General features: G+C 39.7%; 1 protein-coding gene across 8 annotated transcripts in view; it reads right to left on the bottom strand.

Moving 5' to 3' along the window:
- Nucleotides 1–21,976, bottom strand: part of NRG3 (neuregulin 3) — a 1,050,833-nt gene that overhangs the window by 235,006 nt on the left and 793,851 nt on the right. For all 8 annotated transcript variants that reach the window (XR_009535980.1, XM_060125676.1, XM_060125679.1 and 5 more), the window contains exon 3: nt 12,348–12,421. Coding sequence is in view for 7 of the 8 variants with exons in the window: in XM_060125676.1 (XP_059981659.1) it covers nt 12,348–12,421 (74 nt within the window). In the remaining variant the exon portion in view is untranslated. The remainder of the gene's footprint in view (nt 1–12,347; nt 12,422–21,976) is intronic.

Raw genomic sequence — 21,976 nt, 5'->3', positions numbered from 1 at the left:
ATTTCCAGATTATCCACGAAACACTCCGATTGGGTCTGGAATGTGTTCCTAGACCACTGAGGTGGGCTATGCCCAATATCTGGAAACTTCCCGCAGGCATAATTACAGAGCACTGCTGTGAAGACAAGAAACCAGGAAAAACTGAAAATTTGAAAACCTCCTCATGGTTTAAAACACAGTGGGGAATCAAGTGTCTATCTGCCAGATCGATTCCACATTAATTTTTACACCACCGAACTTTCTTAAAAGGACTGGTTTTCAAGATTCCAAAGAAAATGGAGACAATGAAGGTACCAACCAGTAAAACTGAATAGTTAACCTCTATTCATAAGGGGAGACTGAAAAGTTAAGAGAGCCAGAAATTTAGAAGATCCAGTGCCTGTTCTCAAAAGTTTATTCTCATATAAAACAAATCATCAAAAATTCATTATAACTGCTCACAATTTCATCAAGTGCTTGTTGTGTGTTAGGAACTAGACTATGCACCTTGTACTGTATAGCTTAATACAGCATTCTATCCCAAACTGTACTAATTATGCACCCATCTTTTCACCTATTTTAAGTTGAATTTTTAAGCATACCACTAGCTATGATGGAGAATGCCTTGCCCTTAACTCCTCATGAAAAATCAATCAAGCAAACAATCAAAGGACAGAGAGATAGATCTATCTAGATAAATAAATAAAAAGCTCCTATTGCAACAAACATTCTAAAACCAACTTCTGTGTTACTTTGTCCTTGAAACGTCAGTTCCTTGGCTTAAAAATAAAAACACAAACACTTTATTGGTCCCTAAGAGAAAGTACTTGGAAAGCTAAAGGGTATAATCTACAGATTAGAATTTAAATTCTTAGAAACTCAGTGATTTTGACGGGTTAATTAATTTCTCTGAATCTTAGTTTCCTCAACTATAGAATAATCCCAAGTAAGGGGTGGGTAATAAACGAGGAAGTAGAGATAGTGGCATAGACAATGTCTGCCATACAGTATGTCCTCATTCCGTGAAAACATCTCTGTTGGAATTAAAAATATGACTTTAGTATTAAGAGAAAACCCATAACCCTGTGTCTCTGATTATTGACAACGATGTGGTAGATTTTTATACTTTTCTGTCTCATCTTTACAATCCACATTATGAGAGGCTATTTACAATTTGCATGTCCAATTTTTAAAACTAGATAAAAAATGAAAGAGTGATGGTAGTACCAAATTAGAAATGAAGATGGTAATAGCTCAAATCATTCCATTTCATGTTAGTTACACAAGAGTGAAATTGCTCTATCATGCTCTCTCAAAATAGCTCTCTCAAGGAAAGGAGGATGGGGGGTGTGCAGCTTGGTACAGCACTATATTGGTCATCTCCCAGCAACAGCATCATATAAAACACTTTCAAAATTAACAAGTAATTCTGCTATTTATCTCCAAAACGTAACAACTTCTGTGCACAGGATGTAAATAAATAGATGCATTTAGGAAAGGCTTACTAACATAGAGGAAAATCATTATTTTTTTTCTGTATTTCATAGAGGGGAGTGGTAACTCTCTAGTGATGCATGTAATGTTATTAGATGTGATTTAAATTTATCCAAAATGGAGTATGAGGAGGAAACACAAAAAACTATGAGCAAGGTAATCTCAGATGCCCTGTACACCCTTGGGTAAAGGCCAATTTAGTCTTGTGGTTACTGTTTCTTTGTTTTTAATCTTCAGATACTCTTGGCGAAACTTTCCACCATTTTTCTTTCAATTCTTCTTATGCTCAAAGTGTACCGCTTGGAAACTTCCAAATAAAAAGGCCACTGGAGGGCTTCCCTGGTGGCGCAGTGGTTGAGAGGCTGCCTGCCGATGCAGGGGACACGGGTTCGTGCCCCGGTCTGGGAAGATCCCACATGCCGCGGAGCGGCTGGGCCCGTGAGCCATGGCCGCTGAGCCTGCCCGTCCGGAGCCTGTGCTCCGCAACGGGAGAGGCCACAACAGTGAGAGGCCTGTGTACCGCAAAAAAAAAAAAAAAAAAAAAAAAAAAAAAGGCCACTGGAATACTCAGTAAAGGTTATCTCCACATAGATTTTCAGTGAAAATGGCAATACTTTATGGATACTGGAAGAAAGTTACATCAATGTATAAATCTCTGGTGTGGAGGTGCCACCCTCATGCATAAGTAATTAGCCAAATATGACAAATATAGAAATAAACTGCAAAATACTGTGTATATAAAATTAAACTGTACTGAAGGCTGAATGTACTCAGGCTATCAACAGCTTGTGTGAGTAGTAAGAACCCTATTAAGATCCCTCAAATTGGAGAGGGTAGGGGAAGGGCAGTGGGGGAGGGGTGGAACCAGAGCACCCATTCTGAACTGAAGCCTCCCAGAGCAGGTAACCCACGGGCTACGCAACTTCCGGCTTACACCAACCACAGGTGTAGGTGCCCTCTAGGCAGGGAAGGAGAGCCCTGCTAGGATTTCCTGTTCAGAGAGGTAGGTGTGGGCGGAGTGGAAGCCTCACGGCAGGATTAAAGACCTAAATGTAAGGACGGATATTATAAAACTCTTAGAGGAAAACATAAGTACAACACTCTCTGACATAAATCGAAACAATATCTTTTTTGATTCACCTCCTAGAGTAATGAAAACAAAAACAAAAATTAACAAATGGGACCTAATTAAACTTAAAAGTTTTTGCACAGCAAAGGAAACCATAAACAAGACAAAAACAGTCCACAGAATGGGAGAAAATATTTGCAAACAAAGTAACCAACAAGGGATTAATCTCCAGAATATACAAACAACTCACGCAGCTACATATTCAAAAAACAAACAGCCCAATCCCAAAATGGGCAGAAGATCTAAGTAGACACTTCTCCAAAGAACACGTACAGATGGCCAAAAAGCACATGAAAAGATGCTCAACATCAGTAATTATTAGAGAAATGCAAATCAAAATCACAATGAGGTATCACCTCACACTTGTCAGAATGGCCATCATCAAAAAATCTACAAACAATAAATGCTGGAGAGGGTGTGGAGAAAAAGGAACCCTCCTACACAATTGATGGAAATGTAAATTGGTGCAACCATTATGGAGAATAGTGTGGAAGTTCCTTAAAAACCTAAATATAGAACTACCATATGATCCAGCAATCCCACTTCTGGGCATATATCTGGAGAAAAATCATAATTCGAAAAGATACCTGCACCCTAATGTTCACTGCAGCATTATTTACAATAACCAAGACATGGAAGCAAACTAAATGTCCATCAACAGAGGAACGGATAAAGAAGATGTGGTAGGGACTTCCCTGGTGGCACAGTGGTTAAGAATCAGCCTGCCAATGCAGGGGACATGGGTTTGATACCTGGTCCAGGAAGATCCCACATGCCGTGGAGCAACTAAGCCCGTGTGCCACAACTACTGAGCCTGCACTCTAGAGCCCGTGAGCCACAATTGCTGAGCCTGTCTACCACAACTACTGAATCCCATGCACCTATAGCCTGTGCTCCACAACAAGAGAAGCCACGACAATGAGAAGCCCATGCACTGAAAGGAAGAGTAGCCCCTGCTCGCCACAACTAGAGAAAGCCCGTGTGCAGCAACGAAGACCCAGTGCAGCCAAAATTAAATTAATTAATTAAAAAAAAAAGATGTGGTACATATATACAATGGAATATTACTCAGCCATACAAAAGAATGAAATAATGCCATGTATAGCAACATGGGTGGACCTGGAGATTATCATATTAAGTGAAGTAAGTCAGAGAAAGACAAATACCATACGATATTACTTATATGTGGAATCTAATAAAAATGATACAAATGAACTTAATTACAAAACAGAAACAGACTCACACATCTTGAAATCAGACTTATGGTCACCAAAGTGGAAACGTGGAGAGAAGTGATAAATTAGGAGATAGGGATTAACATGTACACATTGCTATATATAAAATAGATAACTAATAAGGACCAACTGTATAGCACAGAGAACTCTACTCAATATTCTGTAATAACCCATATGGGAAAAGAATCTGAAAAGAATGGATATATATATATATATGACTGAGTCACCTTGCTGTACACCTGAAACTAATACAACATTGTAAGTCAACTTACAATGTTCCAAGAAAAATTAAAAAACAGAGAGCATCACCACAGGACATGCTCACTTACACCGTGGTAGGACTCCCTCACCCACCTGCCTTGGAGACCGCCCTGTTCTGCCAGGGACTGAAGTGGCAGTTGGAAAAATAAAACTAGATAAAACTAGACGGCATTCTCCCTCCTTCATCCCGGCCCACAGTTTTGTAAAGGGACCCATACATAATGTCTCAGCAGATACCTCAAAGTCTAATACAGCAGAGTCTGAAATGTCACACAGAAAAATAATGATGTTCAAAGGAAGGGGACCAATAAGAAGAATCATAATGATTATAACTCTATGGGAAAGAGCTACTGTCAACTTTTGAGACTGTCTTTTCATTTTTCATATTTAGACTGCATAAATTATGGGGTTCAAATTCCAGCCCTACCACTTACTTAAAGTGTATCCTTGAGCAAACAGTTTTACTTATCTTTGTCTCAGTTTCTTCATCATTAAAATGGGGGGTTTTATTGTATCTACTTCAAAGAGCCATCTGAGGATTATCTGAAAAATGCTTAGAACAGTGCCTGGCATGTAGATGCATCAAAAAGTGTTATTATCATTCTTTTAATAAGTACTGTTAATAAATATGTACTGTAGAAAATTAGAAAAATAGAGAAAAATGTTAAGAAAAATTATGTGTAATCTCACCACATTTTGCAATGCATGGCTTACAAATTATTTTTTAAAGGACATATATTAAATGTAAACATACATATTTTCCAAATTTGGGTGACTATATATTCCACATAAAAATTACAAAACAGTTGGAATGCTATGACCTAAAATGATTATTAGTGGTAAACTCTGAGTGATGTGATCATGAGAAACTTTTTCTTTCTTGTAAATATATTAATCTTCCTACTGTTCTAGAAATGGTGTGCATTAGCATGTTTAATTGGTAAAAGTTAGGTTAGCAATCAAATATCTAAAAACAGCATAGATCTGATAGAATTGATGGACTTTGTAAGATTCAAAGAGGCATGATCAAAAGCTGATAATTCTGGTACTCTTCTTTCAAGGCCAGAAAAAGGGTATTAAGAATTGCAAATTTTACATATTAATACATTCTACTAACAATGCTTTTATGGCTACTGGAGGGCAGAGTAATGTAGGGGACTTAAGTATTCTGAGTAGATTTCAGTCTGGAAGACATCCCCTCTCATCAGTAAGGATTAATGGGCCAAGAGCAAGTGGTTATTAGTTTATGCTTTGTGCCCTCAAGAACCTTCTGTTTCTCCACCTAACTTATTAATGGAAATTTCCTACCCAGGACCATGTAGCCCACCTCCATAGAGACTCATTCACACTTCAGTACAAATGATACTTGTAAAGTTGGGCAGTGTGCAGCCTGTGCAACAGTACACAGCCACAGCACCCCATGTGAAAAACTCACTGCCATGCTCCTGCCTAGATAAGCCTTTCCTTCCACTTCATGTGAATTTTTATTGTCCCCCATTTTGATGATAGTTCCTTAAACTGTCTGGTCTTTTATGTGTATTATTTGTACTTGTTTGTACAATTTTTTCTTGCCTCTATGCAACTGAAGATATTTGAGGTCAGATAATATGTCTCATGCAGCAATACCATGTAGTTATAAAGGCAATAATAACAGTTAAGATAAAAAATAATGATAATTCTAGATAACTTTTATTGAGTTTTCACCATGTGTCAAGCACAAACTACTCTGAATAGATTTTATTTAATCCAACAATAGCTGTCTGCAATAGAGACAATTAATATTTTATTTTATAAAGAAGAAAACCAGGACCCATCAAGGCTAAGCAACTTCTCCCATGTCAAACTATTAGTAAGAGTTGAATGAGTGAATGAAAAAAAACACTTTAATGTCTTACAGATAGCACATTCTTTGGAGCCTATAATTCAATTTAAATAAATGCAGTTTTCTAGACTATGAGTTTATTGATGGTAGGATCCTTAATTACTACTGTTTGACTCCACAGCATGGTGTACTTTATATGTGCTTAATTACTTAGAGGATAAGTGAAGGAATGAATAAAAAGATTATTTCAGCTGTGCATTTGACCCTACTTTTGAATGGCTTGCAGGGACAGCCTGCTCGGTACTGAGGGCTGTTTTCTTCTTTTAACCAGGGTGCCTGGAGGATTCTTCTACAATAAAGAAACTGAGGCTCAATTGCACTGTGATTCACCCAAGGCCACACTGCTAAGAGCAAGTGGTCACAGGATTAGAATCAAGATCTTTTAACTCCTGATTCAGAGGACCTTTTCTTATACCCTTCCATCTAGTAGTTGTCACATTGCACACGTTTCCATATACTACATGAAATCGGGAAAGGCAAAAGGGTGGAATATGGGTCTCTTTGGGAAACTCCCCACTGATACCCTTCAAGGAAACCTCTGCAACTGCTTAGTCAACTCCTGCTTGGGCTCCCAGGCCCCACATTGGCTCTTGGAGGCTCTCCCAAGTTTCCCTCTCCCTCACTGTGCCACGCATGGCAAAGCACCACCACTCTGCCCTGGGCTGACTGGTTTGGGCACTGGGTAAGTGATGACCCAATCCGCTTCCTGGTACACAGGGAAGGAGACCAATAGTGCTGAGACCTGATGAGTTAGTTGTCCCTGCAAACCATTCTGAAGAGGGTTCTGTGAACTGGTTCACTGCCTGGTGCTCCCTCTGTGGCTAGAACCACATGTCACGGCAAATTTACTTTTTGGATCTGCAAAGTGATTATTCCTGAGAAGCTGGGGTACACAAGCCCAGTTTGGAGTGATGGAGAGTCTAAAAACTCCTATCATATTTTTTGCTAGTCTTCATCTGAATCGTATCCTGACAGGCTGCTGGCATCTTACAGGGCACCCTGAGAGCACAGCCTGGTTTCTAAGATCCAAAGAAACCAAAGTATGAATGTAAGACAGTACGGTTAAAGTTACCAGGTTAAGACCAAGATGGAGTCACTCATGCTAAGTCTCATATCAGCAAACAAAAACTTAACTAAGTTTCTATGCTTGGCTCTCCCAGAAAAGAAGGGCTTAGCTTAACCAACCAGTGCTTGCCTGCTCAGCACAAGTTACCTGAGTTTCCTTTGCTCCATATAAGTGGTGTAACCTTGCTTTAACCAATAAGCAAACACCCAGTTTAACTTCCTTGTTCTTGGTCACTTTGGTCTTTAAGAATCTCTCATCTTATACAGTTCTTCAGAGCTCCTTTCTATCTGCTGGATTGGATGCTGACTGATTCATGAATTGCTGAATAAAAGTCTACTAGATCAGTAAACTGTGGAAAATTTTCTTTTAATGGTTTATATAGACTAGAGATAGAAGTTAGCCTCCATCCTCCCATGCGGAAGAGCAGATGACACTGAGAGTTTAAGCTGTATAAGCCCCGTGCCAAACTTGGGGCTTGCAGACTTATCAGCTCCCTCCAGCCCTGAGGATACTGGGTATTAGATGCTGATGTGGACAGGAAGGCACAGTGAGGGCCGGAAATGGTTACCACTGGCTGTGTGTCGGGAAAAGGACCCACACTGCAGATGGGTGTCTTTTCTACCCTGTACCATTCTTTGATTCTCTTAATCCATTCTCTGGAGCTGCTCTCAGGCTTTCCTTGGCCAAGGATGAGATCAGGATCTTGCTGATAACTCAGGTTGACATGTGCACTGAAGCGGGGAGACCCAGGACAATATCTGCCTGAAACCTTGGCCAGTTCATGGTTCTTCAGTTCCATCTAGCTCTGCCTTAAGGCTAGAGATGGTACCTGACCTGGGTGGGTACTGGAGATAAGAGAAAACAGGAGTCTACAGGTCGATCCTGTATTTGTGAGGAAAACGGATTTGTTCCAAAGCAATTACATTAGAAATCATCAAGAAGATGACGGCGCTTCCTGGAAGTTCACAGTGGCTATCCATGTGTTGGCAGCAGTAGGAAGCAGGGGACAGGTATAAGCTCTTCAGGAATTCTAGATTAGCTGGCCCTGGCTCCTCCACAGAAGGTCACGTCCTCTTGATCTTGATGAAAGTCTGCTCCTCTCACTGTCTTTCTTCTGAACTCCTGCTTATTCATCCTTGTGACGGGAATGTGGCTTCCATACCCTGGGTCCATATGAGGTTTTGAGTAATCTGACAATGCATTATGCTTTTCCGAAAACTGACATCAAGAGATCGTATAAGTTTGATTCTTATGTGTATACAAGTCTTCCTGAGTAGAGCTGACTACAGGTTCAGCTTGTGAGTTTTTGGAATAACAGGTCTGAAGACCCAGCCTGGGGCCACAGTGCAAACACTGGTCCTATCAGCCATTGAGTTTCTCACAGTGACATCCTGGCTTTGCTTCCCTAAATGCATGTAACTTGAGGTTATTATTATTATTATAATTATAATTAATTAATTGACAAAGGTACACATTTCTGATCAACTCTGCATCGCCTGGGGGAGAATAAAACAGCAGAGACTTCTACCCACTGTTCCTTAGGATTTCACTAAATAGAACATGCAATCAGAAAATGGGGAGAGAAGAAGGGAGAGGGAGAAGAAAAGGGAGAGAGGAGGAAAAGCAGAGGGAGGGTGTTGGAGGGATGCTTATTTCCAGAGCAGAGTCATTCCAAGATACCATGAGCAGCAAATTAAACGATCCTTCAGCAAGAATTCTGACAAGGAAATTTCATTAGGGATTTACATCTCTATGGAAGCTCAAGTTGTTGCATTAAGATATGAAAATTGTGCAAATATTGCTCCTTAGAATAATGTTTGCTGCAGGTCACTGAGTTTCAGCCAATGAAATTTAGAGTGATAAATATCATATTGAAAATAACTAGAGGAAGGAGGGGCCTAGGAAAGGAAGGAAAGAGCCCTGCAGTTGGGAGCTCAGGTCCCAAAGTCATGTGGATTGGAAGTTAGACTCCAGCATTAACTAGCTGTGGGACCTTGAGCAAGTTGATTTAATATCTCCGAGGCCTAATTTCTTCATCTACAAAATGTGGTCATTTGCCAGTAACTCTGCTGGACTTTGATTGTGAGGGTTTAATGAGATAATCCAAGCAAAGTCCTTTGGCCCAGTGCCTAACACACGTAAACTCTGAACACATATTAGTATGATTACAATGAATGAGCAAGGAAGTAGGCTGATGTTTACCTGGAACTGACCTCCTGTCAATCACGGTGATAGATGCCTATAGGTATTATTATTGGCAGTATACAGATGACAAGCCCGAGGCTCAGGGGCTTAATAAATCTGCCAAGATCACAAAGGAATAAATGTTTTCCACCAGAAACAGGCCCGTGCTTATGTGTCTACATGTTTTTCTCCCTCACTAGCCTTGGGGGCCTTAGAGCCTAAACCCTGTTTGTACACTTCTGTACTAAGAGAATCTGACCAATTATAGATGGCCCTTGGTGGGTGCTCAGAAAATATTTGGGGAAGGAATTAATGATTGCATAAGTAAATAGATGCATGCATAGATGAATGGGAAATAAATGCTTTTCCCATTTAAACTGTGTCACAGGGACTCATCCACAGGTTTCTCAATGTTTTGTTTTGTTTTTTTCAATTTCAAGGTGTATGGTCAGGACACTCAAGATGGCTGTTCTCTGGACATCCCCCGCTTGACTAGACTAGTGTCTGTTTCACCTACACCCTACTCACCTGACTGACGTTCTTACATACTTGCCCCAGGCTCCAGTTAATGACTGTCCTAGCTTTAGATCAGAACATCTCCACTCTGATAGCTTATCAAAGGGGCAGTGAGAAGCAGGCTGTCCCTCTGCTGGTTTCCCTGGTAATCAATGAGCCGACCTGATGTTAATTCCCCCTGTAACTGGTGACCCTGCCCCCCACCCCAGCAAAGCCCGCCACCATGTTCTGCCCGCCATCTGCCACAGATGGTGGGGTCCTGCTCCAGGACCTTGCTTCAGACATGTAAGCTTCCTCATCCATTAAGCCACTGCTGTCTCTTGCTGACTCTGGGCTCTTTCTTTGGTGTTGAAGCTGGGCAAGCACAGGGCTTGCAGACCTGTGTCGTGCGGCCCAACACAAGGCATCCTGGCATTTTGATTCACATAATGATATGTCATTTTACAGAAAACAGGATAAAAAGGAAAATTTTTCATATACTTCTATAATCCCAATATTTAAAGTTCCCTTTTAGCATTTTAGTGTATGTTTTTTTCCACCTTTGGACCTAAGAAAGTTCTTATTGCAATCTTACATGAAAATAATTTTCTAACTTGCTGTTTCACTTAATAGGACTATTTCATACAGCTCTTATTTTAATGATTTACTGGAACATGATCGATGTGCCACATAATGTGCTACTTAAACATAATCTTGTTTTTCAGAATGTGTCTATTTTTTCACCATTGTAAGTATTGTTGAACTAAATATTTTTGTGGATGTGAGACCGAGGTTTTCAGGGTTGGTGACTCTGATCATGGGATCATTTTTCTTTGAGAAGCACACAGTCCTTATAGTGGCCTCATTCTCAGCTTTTGCAGTGATGGACTATCATATTCAACTGAATGGCAAAGGTTTGATTAGACTGTGTAAAGAAAGATTATTTTACCCATTCTGTACCATATGCAAGCCCTGTCCCAGTACCCGTACTGGACAGATATTCCACAGCTATATAGGAAAAGAGAGAGAAAGGAAGGAAGGAAGGAAGGAAGGAAGGAAGGAAGGAAGGAAGGAAGGAAGGGAGGGAGGGAGGGAGGGAGGGAGGGAGGGAGCATAAAGGGATGCAAGAAAATAATAAAGAGAAGAAAAGGAAAGGGGACAATAAAAGGGAAGGAAAGAGAAAGAAAGAAGGGGAAAAAAAACAAAGAGGGAAGCTAAGTATAATAAATCAAAGTGAATAAAAAGAGAAAGAAAGAAATCAGCAAACCCACTCTTCTTTGTAAGATTTCTAGTATTCCAAATTATACATCTCTAGCCACAACCATACCTTTTAGACATCAGCTTAGCAAGTGGCAAAAATCACAAGATAGGAAAGATTCAACACATTCTAGTAACTGCCCCCTACCTGGGAAACTCCTATAGACCAGAGCCTCACATTTCAGAGAACACAGATCATGGCTAGCTTGGTTGCTGGCTTTTAGGCAACAACCACCTTTCTCTAGGAGAGCTAAATTTGCAAAAAAAAGAAGAGCGAACGCCGTACAGTGGCAGCTTGCCTTGACAAGATAAAACACGAGCAAACTGAATTAAACAAAAATTTCCTTTTTAAAAAATATTACATTTACCCGAGGAAACATACCTAAAAATTCAAGGGGGATATGGAAATATGCATTTTGAAAAGGTGTTGAAGGATGGCTAAACATGGTCATTATGCAGCGATGTGCACATTCACAGACCGGGTGACCCCTGGCTGTTGTCAATGCATGATAAAGTTTATGCTATGCATGTTTGGTATTCAGAGAACCAAAATATTGCCTTTACGATTTGGAAATGTCTGTCATTATCTTCACTGAACTAAACTTCTGATTCAATAAAAGTCCCCTTTTCCTTAGTGGCAATGCAATTGTAGCAGTCATTGAAAGAGCTGATTATTTACAGATAAAGTAAAAATTTCACATTTGACCAGAATTGGGCATATTCATATAGAACGTTACTTTTTACTCTGTATAGAGACAGAAACTAATGAGTGGCAATATTTTGTAGTGGCAAATTGTCTTCTTTCATGAATGGAAAACCAAATAATTTGTCATTGGTACAGTAATCGCTGATACTCGAAGAGTGTTGCTAAAAATGAGGTTTTCACAGTTGGTTTGAAAACTTCTTATATATTTTTTTATGTGTATTTCCTTACTTTAGGAAGGTAAAGGTTAATAGGTTTAATATTTTCACAAATTACCAACCAGTGGGTAAGAAGCAATACGATACTATAGTTCTCATAATACTCTTTTGGATAAAAAATAAGGTCTTTTATGTTTCTATATTCTTGCTTTCATAATGGAGTGATAGTGGGGGAGTCTGAAAGCTAAGGGAGCAGGACTTGCTGCAGTTCCCAGCAGAGGGTTGTGGTAGAGATGAATCTGGAAATCAGACCCCACCCCTGGAGAAGACCTACACCTGGACAGAGACAGTTCTGAACAAACTTTGAATGTGACTGTCTGTCCCGAGCTCCCACCCTTGGCAGCACTCAGAGACACAAAACTGAGATACAGCCGTCAGTGAGTTAGCAACTGTGGCTCAGAGTTTTATATTGTATTAGAGACAGAAGAAAAACGCTTGACCTACTTGGATCCGATAAGATGGAATCAGTTTTCGGCAGAAATTGATCACAACGGACTCCTTGGTAGCCTTCTTTGCACCTGAGAAAAGGGGTAAACGACAAACATATGCAGGTGTTTGTGAATGGTTCGAGATTTCAACAAGCAAAGTAGCCACCAATTACATCACCGTGAGAACAGTACATTCGTGCTTTTGTATGGCTTGGTTCAGTCTGTTTCTAACATTGATAGTAGGTGAATTTTAGTCATGTCTGTGTAAAAAAACAGCACCACTTTGCTTTTATAGTTTTATAGGTAATATCTAATGAGCAAACTTAGTAGCAATTTAAGATGCCCCTCAGAGCAGTATGAATAATGGTTACCCTCATAATTCTGCAGGATTCTTTATGCAACACACTGGTCTCTCAAAGACTGCAAATACCCCTTCGGAAAGCATCATATTGCAAGTGTTATTTTCCTAGCAAAAAATCATTTTCTAACGTGATTGATCAAATATTATCAGTAGATCTGGGCTGTTTATTTTCCTCGTGTTTTACTAGTTTGTTCATTTGCTTATTTTACCTTTTTTTTTTTTTAACTTAGCAATTCTTCCATCAGTGCCGCCTAACTGCTGGGTCAGAAATAGCAGCATTTATTTCAGATCTGGCAAGATCTGAAAGGCATCTATCTCTATGTGCAAGGCCTCTGTGCATTTTCTTTAAACTCACATTTTCCTCTCCTCATTTTTCTCTTTTATATTCAGCAAACGGGTGCAAAGTGCGTACTTTCTGCGAGGCATTGTACAAGGCAACTTTCCTAAGGTGGGTGCAATTTGGAGGCAGGGAATTTGCCTGAAAACCCCTGCAATGGGGCATATCGCTTCAGCCCTGCCAGTCCACAGTCTTCTCACAGCTCGCTCAATCAAGGCTGCTTGGCCGCTTCGGACAGCCTCAGCTCATCAGCGGGCAGTTCAAGGAACAAAATACAGCTGAGGCTCCACACGCCTGCCTCTGAGCAGTGTCTGTAAGCAGGGAGGTGGCATTTAGTATATCTGCTTGAAGCTTAATCTCTCATGCTCAAGTTAAGCAGGAACACATCCATTGTTGCTTGTGGGATGAATCTGTCCTACTTACTGAGGAGGAAATTGTGCTGCTGGCATAAAAATCAGATTTAAAAAACAATCCTCTGGTTGTTAGAAATCGACAAAATCAACAAAAGAATTCAAAGAGATCATTCTGTCAGAGATGGGAGCCGTGGATTCTTCCTTCAGAATATGCTTTGTTTTCTGAGTGTAATAAACACTTTATTAGATAAAGTCTATTGCAACTGGAGCAGTCACAGTGAAAGGCACCTAGGTAATTTTTCTACCTTTCATTGTGAGCTGAACTGGAATGCAGGTAACGGGGCAGGCTCTCTTTAGCACCCTTTTAAGCCTGGAACGCTGGAGTGTATTTGGCAATTTTCCCTATAGATTGAGAACAAAGACTTCTGACATATGGACACCCCAAATACCCAACAGGCTACTGAGAGAACTTGCTTAAGCAGACACATATTTTCAGAACCTTTTTAAAAATTCATTTATTGCACTTGAAATAAAGCAGGCATATCACTGGTTCGATAATGGTACAAAGTCAGAAAATACTTAAGACTGAAGCACATTTGTGATGAAGAAATAAATTCCTGTTCTCTGAAAGCTGCCCTAACATTGTTAGTTGGCCTTTATTCAAAATTACCTGAACCACAGTGTTTGGGTTTTCATTTTCTTGTAATGATGACTTAGGTGCTGGGTGGGTGCTGTAACATGCATTTATTTACTCCTGAGGTTTTTATTTCCAACATATGTGGGGGATTTTAAGCACACTTCACTCTTTGTATCTTCATTTAATATGAAAGTGGTATCTTAGGGAGATAGCTGCTTTTAAGGGGAAGTGCTTTTGTTTTGCTTTGCTTTTTAAGGGGTTTTTATCACTTAAAATGCATTATTCCGTTTGCGTGTGGAGAAGAAAATAAGGGACGATGTTTGAAATTTTTCTAGTCTTCAACTGATTTTCCATGACTTTGAGCCCACTCTGAAGTGTTCAGGCCTCATGGAGTATCAGGAAAATTGCACAGTGTGTTCCTTCATACTGCCTTCACACCTGTGTGCTGGTATGAAGATAAAAAAAGTATGATGATGTTGGAGCAGCCTGGCCCAGGCTAGGAAACCTGCCGAGGGCTGTGACTGGCTATGCAGCAAAGCCCTGCTCCTTTGTTAAGGTGGCCGCGTCCCTGCTAATTGGTGCTGGATTTTCAGAATGACAAATTAAAATTTCCACTTAAAAATCACACGTCACCTTGATAAGTTCAAATCCATCCAAATTGGAAGACAAAATGTGGCCAGCAGGTAAAGCCAATGAGGTGGATTGAATTTATGACACTGTTAAGGAAATAAAGCAAAAGAAAAAAATGTCTAAGATGCACTTCTGTTGAACAGATTGGGTTTGGCAGACCTTCTGACAGTGTGATAAACAGCACATCTTTTGAGAAATATCATTGCATGTTTGTTTTGGTTTTTGTTAGTTGTGGGGGGATTTTGAGACAGTTTTTTAAGATTTTTTGTTTTCTGAGAGATACAGGTATATGAACAAGAGAAGTTCATATAACAGAAAGTTCTTTCTGTTCATCTTAATAAAGCATGACAGAATTAGTAAAATTTTACAAGTACATGTGTAATCTTTAAGGGTAAATACACGTTTGGGAAAAAAAAAAAGCACAAATCTTGCATTAACCAGGTTAAATACTCTATTTCTACTCTGCATTGCTTCAAAGCTCCACTGAATTCATCCACTGCCTGTTCTCTGAATTTATTTATCCCTGAGAAGGCTTGCATCATAGAAATTTTATTAAAAATATCAGTGTTCCCTGGTGGTCTTAACAGGTAAGTTTTGCTTCTACAACTCGATGGCCAAAGAACAGGATTAGAATAGAAAAGACAGCCACGGGTTATAAAGAGTTGGGTAACGAAACTGGGAGAAGTGTTATCCACAGCAGAACAACCACAAAGTCAACTCAGTCAGTAAGAGCTAAGAATTTTATTTTGAAAAAAAAATTAGTCTTAAATTCTGTGTGTTCACCAACATTGAGATGAAGGACTTGTCACTTCAGAAATCAGTGAGTTCTTGATTGTGTTGTGTGTTTTGTTTATTTACAAATTTAAAAGGCAGTGGGGAAGGGCATCATTGAGGAGACAATGTCCAAAGCAGGGTAGGGCGGATGAGGGGTTGAAGAGAACCGTGGTGTGGTAACCCTGAATAAGGGAAACTGGCCCCTGGCAATGAAGTGGGGTCAGAAATTGGAGATTCTGAGCCCAGTTTAAGTGTCAGCAAAGTACCTCTCTTGGTGAGCCTCAGGGCCAAATCACGAACCAGGTCCCTCCCTTTCCACAGGGATAGGGCCAGCTGTATATTTTCAAATGCAGACCTCACTTTTTCTACTTACATCCTTCTGATTTGGCCCTCATGCCCCTCCCACTTGTTCAGCTGTACCTAAAATAACAAGCCACCCCTTCTATTCATGTTTTCCCCTTCTACATCATCCCTGAAGAAAAGCCCAGTTTTAGAGAAAAGTTTTAAAAGGCAATTCTTGGGCAAAAGAAAAGAGAATAATCCTGGCAAAGATAAGAAAATACAAAATGCATGACTGTCAGCTAGAAGATAATACTTGATTTGTCTAGGGTGTTAAAGCGAAGCAGTGAACCTAGCACTCAGCCTGGATGTGGAGGACCCCCAAGGAAGAGACTTTTTAAATGGTCAGCTCATTTGCTGATGTTCCCACAGAAATGGGCATCCTTTGGCCAGCTAAAAGTGGCTCCCATGGCCATCAGCCCACAGTACTAACTTCAGACCATGCCTATCTCTTCTCTTACAATACTCACATGCCAATTTATTTCTTTGAACTCATTTTATGAATAGCAACAAATGAGAGCTAAGATTAATGACTTTGAGTGAAAATGAAAGAACTCTCACTTCTCACCAACAGCCTCCCTACATTTCCAGATTATTCTTCCATTTCTCCTGCTTCCTCCTGTTAGGAGAGCAAAGCAAAGCAAAACAAAACAAAAACAAATAACACAAAAACTGTCCCATGGGGGGAACTATACTATCCATCCTCTCAATCCTCATCTGTTGATTCCCTGGTCATTTACTCATTACTGGAAGATGTGATCATTGCTTCACCCCCTTCTCCATTGCTACTCTGTCTTCACTGTCACAGTCTCTGTTATCTACATGGATTCTCAGCCAACACAATGTCTCTTATCACTTCTTCCTCAACTATATCAGAATGATTAACAGTGTCGAGTTTATAGCCTCACTTCTTCACTTTGTATTTGCATGGATATACTTTACGCAAACCTTTTAATATCCCTCTTCCCCACTTTAAACCCGAACAAAATGGGAATGATACCAGGAAGGAGAAAAAATAAACAAGCACGCATGGTTGATATTACATACATGAATTTTGGCCATTCTTAGGCTTAGGGACCTTCTACCTCGCGTATTTGCAGAGATGCATTTTACATAATTTACAGAGAGAAATATATGGAGGTTAGAAAAATGTTCAAATGTTTGCTTCAATCCTGGTGTAGGGCCTGGTCTATGCATACATTTTAGAGAAAGTATACATGCTTCCTTCTTGGAAACTTGATTTTAGACATAAAATTCAAACTAGCAGAAATCAATTAACTTCACAAGAGAAATGGTGGCAAACTGTATGGTTTGTTTCCTGACTGTACCAACTTTTACGCATAGACCAAAAAATGGTAGTTACTCTTTGGTGTTACAGGAAAGTAGACACTTTGTCAGTGATATACAAGTCTGCCAATTTTAAGGGGCCTATTAAATGCTGATTTGATAAAAGAACAATCCCTCCAGTTTGGCAATTATCTCCTGCCAATTCTCCTCAGCCTCAATGTCAGCCCTTGGTTGGGAAAAATGGAAAAATCATCAGGCGTTTAAACTTTACATTTTAGAGGCAGGGTGGTTTGGAGAACAGCCTGGTTTTAAATCCAGGATCGGCTATTTACTAGCTGCTTAGCCTTCCTCTGCCTCCTTTTCTTCATCTGTAACTTGGAGATAATAATAGTAGCTCCCTCCTAGAATTATTACGAATAAATAACACCTGTTGTTCATGGTAAGCACTCAACACGTGTTAGTTTTTTAAAAATATTCTTTGAATTTGGAATCATCATCCCAGCTTTTCAAGTGAGGAAACGGAGGTTCAGAAAGGTTAAGCATCTTGTTCCAAAATCACACAGCCAGTGAGTACTTGAACTAGGTACACACTCAGCTGGAGTTGACTTTAAAGCCCTTGCTTGATCTGTGGCACTTTCTGACATTCTTCATGGAAATTCAGTAGATACATAAATCATCGTTCACCCAGGTATCTTTCCTAAGTTTAGTATTTAAAAATATGGTCCAAATATCATGAACTGAAGCCATGATTTATGGTAAGAATTAAAGACCTAGATTTGTAAGTTATTATCCAATTTCAAAATGTTCTTAAGCAAACCATGTCACAGAGGCTGGTCACTGATTTAAAGGCAAATGTCCCTAGCTTTGTGTTAATTTAAGGGGTATTCACTAACTATGGGTCTTTAGGAGTACCACTCTTAAAGAACGACATTTCTTGATTGTGGACTGTCCTCAGTTTAATAAAAAAGAAAATTAAAAAAGAAAGAAAAAAAAAACAGAAACAAAACAAACAAAAACAGAGGATACAGTCTCAGCAAGGTGAATGAATTGCCCAGCATGGAAGAGATGGGGGGTTCTGGAGCCAGAATCCCAAACCAGGTCTCTATCTGAATGCAAATGTGTGCTGGGGGGACCAGAAACTTTTCTAGCTAAGGATCTGCAGCCTAGAGTTATAGGCTCAAAAATTATTAATGGTGTTAGAACAAATTCCCTTCCCTGCCACTCACTGCTGAAACTGAGTACTAGGTTTTGCTCTGGAGAATACTGTGACACTGATTAAGGTGTAAGTTTTCTTTAGCTGAATTTAGAACTTAATTAAGTGGTCTTATTTAAAAGGAGCACTAATTAAGACAGCAAGATCTTTAAGTTAATCAACTGGAATTAAATTTACCTGTAGCCTGGCTGTAGGTACAGTCTTTGAACTACAGATGGAAGAATTTAGAATCAGATTATTTTAAATTGCAGAGCAACAACTGTCTTCAAAAGCATGAGGGTCCTCCAATGTGTTATCAACAGCTTTCAAATATATCACAAATTCCATGGCTGAGGCAATGTTGCTTATGTCACTCACCTTACAACCATGATTATTCTTGCTAATGAAGTTATACCTGCAATTTTCAGAAAATGTAATACTTTTTAAAATTTCCCCTTAGCAAAGTTTGAATTCAAAAGTAGATGGAGGCCAATTACTTCATCATGAGTCTGATATGATTTCAGAAGTGAATTTGAAAGCATCTGCTCAAATTCAGGAGGTGTGCTGCATTCAGTTACTATTTGAGCCCTAAAGACGAAAAGGAAAAGAATGATTTCAAGTCTGAGACATTAAAAAAATATAAGAAACATGTGTTTCTTCAACTGCAAGTTCCTCTCAACCATGTGTAAACATTAAGTTCCTGGTCCAGCAGTCACCCATACACTTCATTGGTCAATTTTAGTACCAGAGGGACAGAACCTGTTTACATTATCCTCTTACTCTCATATATGGTACATGCACTTTTGAACAATCAGTGGCTAAGGAGTTCCCATGTCAGTCTGAATAAATATCTTGGCCTTTATAGAAATTTCTGACCCTACTTGGTCAAGAGCCTCACTCAGCCTTACTACTTCATTCACAAAATTAAAACACGTAACATGACGTGAAGGTACTACGCAGCTTAGAGTGCATAGCAATAGTACCCAAAGCAGCTATGTGGGCTGAAAAAGCCATTCTATCTAACTTAGCTTTGACTTTTACTGCATCTAAAAGAAAAAAGAATCCCTTTTTAGGCTAAGAAGGTAAATTAAGAAGTAATCTATTGGCCTTCTTGCAGGAAGACTAATTTCAATATCACATTAGAGGTAGTAAAATAATCATTGTCTTTATCAAGAGCCAAAGGGTTAGGGAGTAATAATGACAAGTGGAGGATAGATGGAATTTTGCTTTATAAATTCAAATTGAGAAAATGTTATGTTATTAGTTTCCTAGTATACATAAATTCTAACATGACGAACATGAGATTCTAGCTTTCAAGGGAGGTAGCCCGTTATGGTGGAAAAGGTATGTCCTATGGATGCAGAACGACCCCTAATTCTGCCACTTAGAGGTATGACAGACGTCAGTGACTGACCTCTCTAAGGTCTCAGGTGCTCATCTCTAAGTGGGGTTATGAGCCTTGATTTCGTGTGTGCTCTGTGCACACTGCACACACACAGACATAGACACACATTGCCCCCAATGCTTATAAATATGTTTAGTAATCAGAAAATTTAGGCAGATAATTAAGGTCCTAACATTAAAGTCAGAGGACAGTCATGCTCCCTTCCCCCACTTCTTTAGTTAATTCAAAGTTCCCATGACTGCCTTTGATAGTTCCCAGCCAACAATGGACCGGGATTTATTGTCCCATCTACTCCCTATGATTCCTCTTGATTATTTTCACTTAAGATGTCGCTAAGATTGTGAGATTAGCCAATCACAGACTTTCTCTGAGGCTTAAGGTTCAACTATTAGCAGATCCCTTCACTTTTCTCTCTCTACTTTCTTGAAATTAGAAGTGTAATGGACTCACACGTTGAGACTAGTCAGTGGAAGAAAAGTGACAACCGTCTTTCCCAGCTCACAGTTCAGCGAGAAATGTAAAACTGAGACAGAAGGAAAACATGCTGAACTTGCCATTTTAGTCAACTTGGGCTGCCAGAGAAACATATCACAGACTGGGTGGCTTAAACAACGGAAAATTATTTTCCCACAGTTCTGGAGACTAGAGGTCCAAGATCAAGGTGTCAGCAAGGTATGCGTCTGGTGAGGGCTCTCCCTTTGGGTTGCAGGTGGCTGCTTTCTGTTACCTCACATGGTGGAGAGAGAGAGATTGATCTGGCTCTCCCTCTTCAACCTCTCTCTGCCACTTCTTCTAAGGCCACCAATCCTATCAGAATAGGACTCCACCTGTATGGTCGCATTTAACCTTAATTATCTCTAAAAGACCCTATCTCCAGATACAATCACACTGGAATTTAACGCTTGAACATACGAGTTTTCAGAAGACACGATTCAGTCCATAACCGTTACTAAGCTGGGTAACATAGCTATAGAGTAGCAAAGACCAGAATTTGGATTCTCCCGTATTTAGGGTTTCCAGATAAAATAGAGAACACCCAGTTAAATCTGAATTTCAAACATATTTTTTTTATATCAGTGTGTCCCACATGTAATATGTGGGACATACTTATACTAAAAATGTATTCATTATTTAGCTGGCATTTAAATTTAACTGGGTGTCCTGTATTTTATTCCCTAGATCCAGCAACTGTACCTACATGAGAGTAGAAGCATCTGAATAGTCAGAGAAGTAAGAACCATCAATAGGAACATCTAGATTAAAGTTAATGTATAATATTTTTGCTGTCACTATATCTTGTTCTGATAAATTTAGCAATCTCTTGTTTTAAGGATAAGGAGCCTGGGCACATTACATTTATTTCTATCAACCATGCAAGGGACATAATGAGCTCACAGAGTCTGGAGGAGGAGAATAGGAATTTCAATAGCTAGCTTTTAAATGGCCAAAGCGCTGAAAGGCTACTTCCAGAATGTGGTGAAGATCAGATGAAGTAATGTTGTCTGTAAACGTTAGGTGCAGATCTGTGACTTGATCATGTGAATCACTAGCTACTATTTTGCATAAATTCTGAATAAACTGTAAGAGCATCCTGGCCAGGAGCCCAAGTAATACCAAAGGAAGAAAGAGGGCCCATTCTCCCTCCTTCATTCTGCAGCTCACTTTACTTAGGATCATTTCCATACTGAGGCACTCACACGCTGTTGAATTTGAAAAGCAGTGAACACAGATGTGGAATACAGGGCAACGATAACCTAAAATCAAAGACACAACATAAGAAGAGGCTCCTCTGGAGGAGTGTGATGTCCTTTCTGGAATTCACTGCTCTCAGAAGGAGACAGTGAGAGAGCATGATATCAACAAGAGATCAAACAGACCAGCCTTGTTCCTTGCCTGGGTAGTGTGGGTGATTCCTGAAGCAAAGCCATACACAGCTTGATAAGGAAGAGTGAAAAGAAAAGAAATCTGAGACATACATCTTATTTAAAAGGCATCTTTATGATTGGCATTAGAAAGCAGAGAAGGAGCTCATTAGCAAAAGAACTGATAAAACCACTCACAGCATGCTTCAAAACGAAGTGGTAATAATTATTGCCTCTCTAAGAAAGGGGGCAAAATACCCACACAATGTCATTCACAAATCTGTTTGCAGACATCACAGAGCAAGCTGCAAAAAGTCCCACAGCTTTCAGATTTAATTAAGTGAAGAAAGCAAAAAAAAAAGACTCTTACAGCTCACATGCCTGGATCATAGAAATTCTACGTGAAACATGATTTTTTTAAAAGCCATTTTAGAAACCCCTAGAGTTTGCTGAACCCTCATTCAACAG

Source organism: Lagenorhynchus albirostris, chromosome 16, assembly GCF_949774975.1.
Source record: "Lagenorhynchus albirostris chromosome 16, mLagAlb1.1, whole genome shotgun sequence".
Taxonomy (NCBI): Eukaryota; Metazoa; Chordata; class Mammalia; order Artiodactyla; family Delphinidae; genus Lagenorhynchus; species Lagenorhynchus albirostris.
The sequence above is the reverse complement of the archived record's forward strand: the minus strand, read 5'-3'. Positions and strand labels throughout refer to the sequence as shown.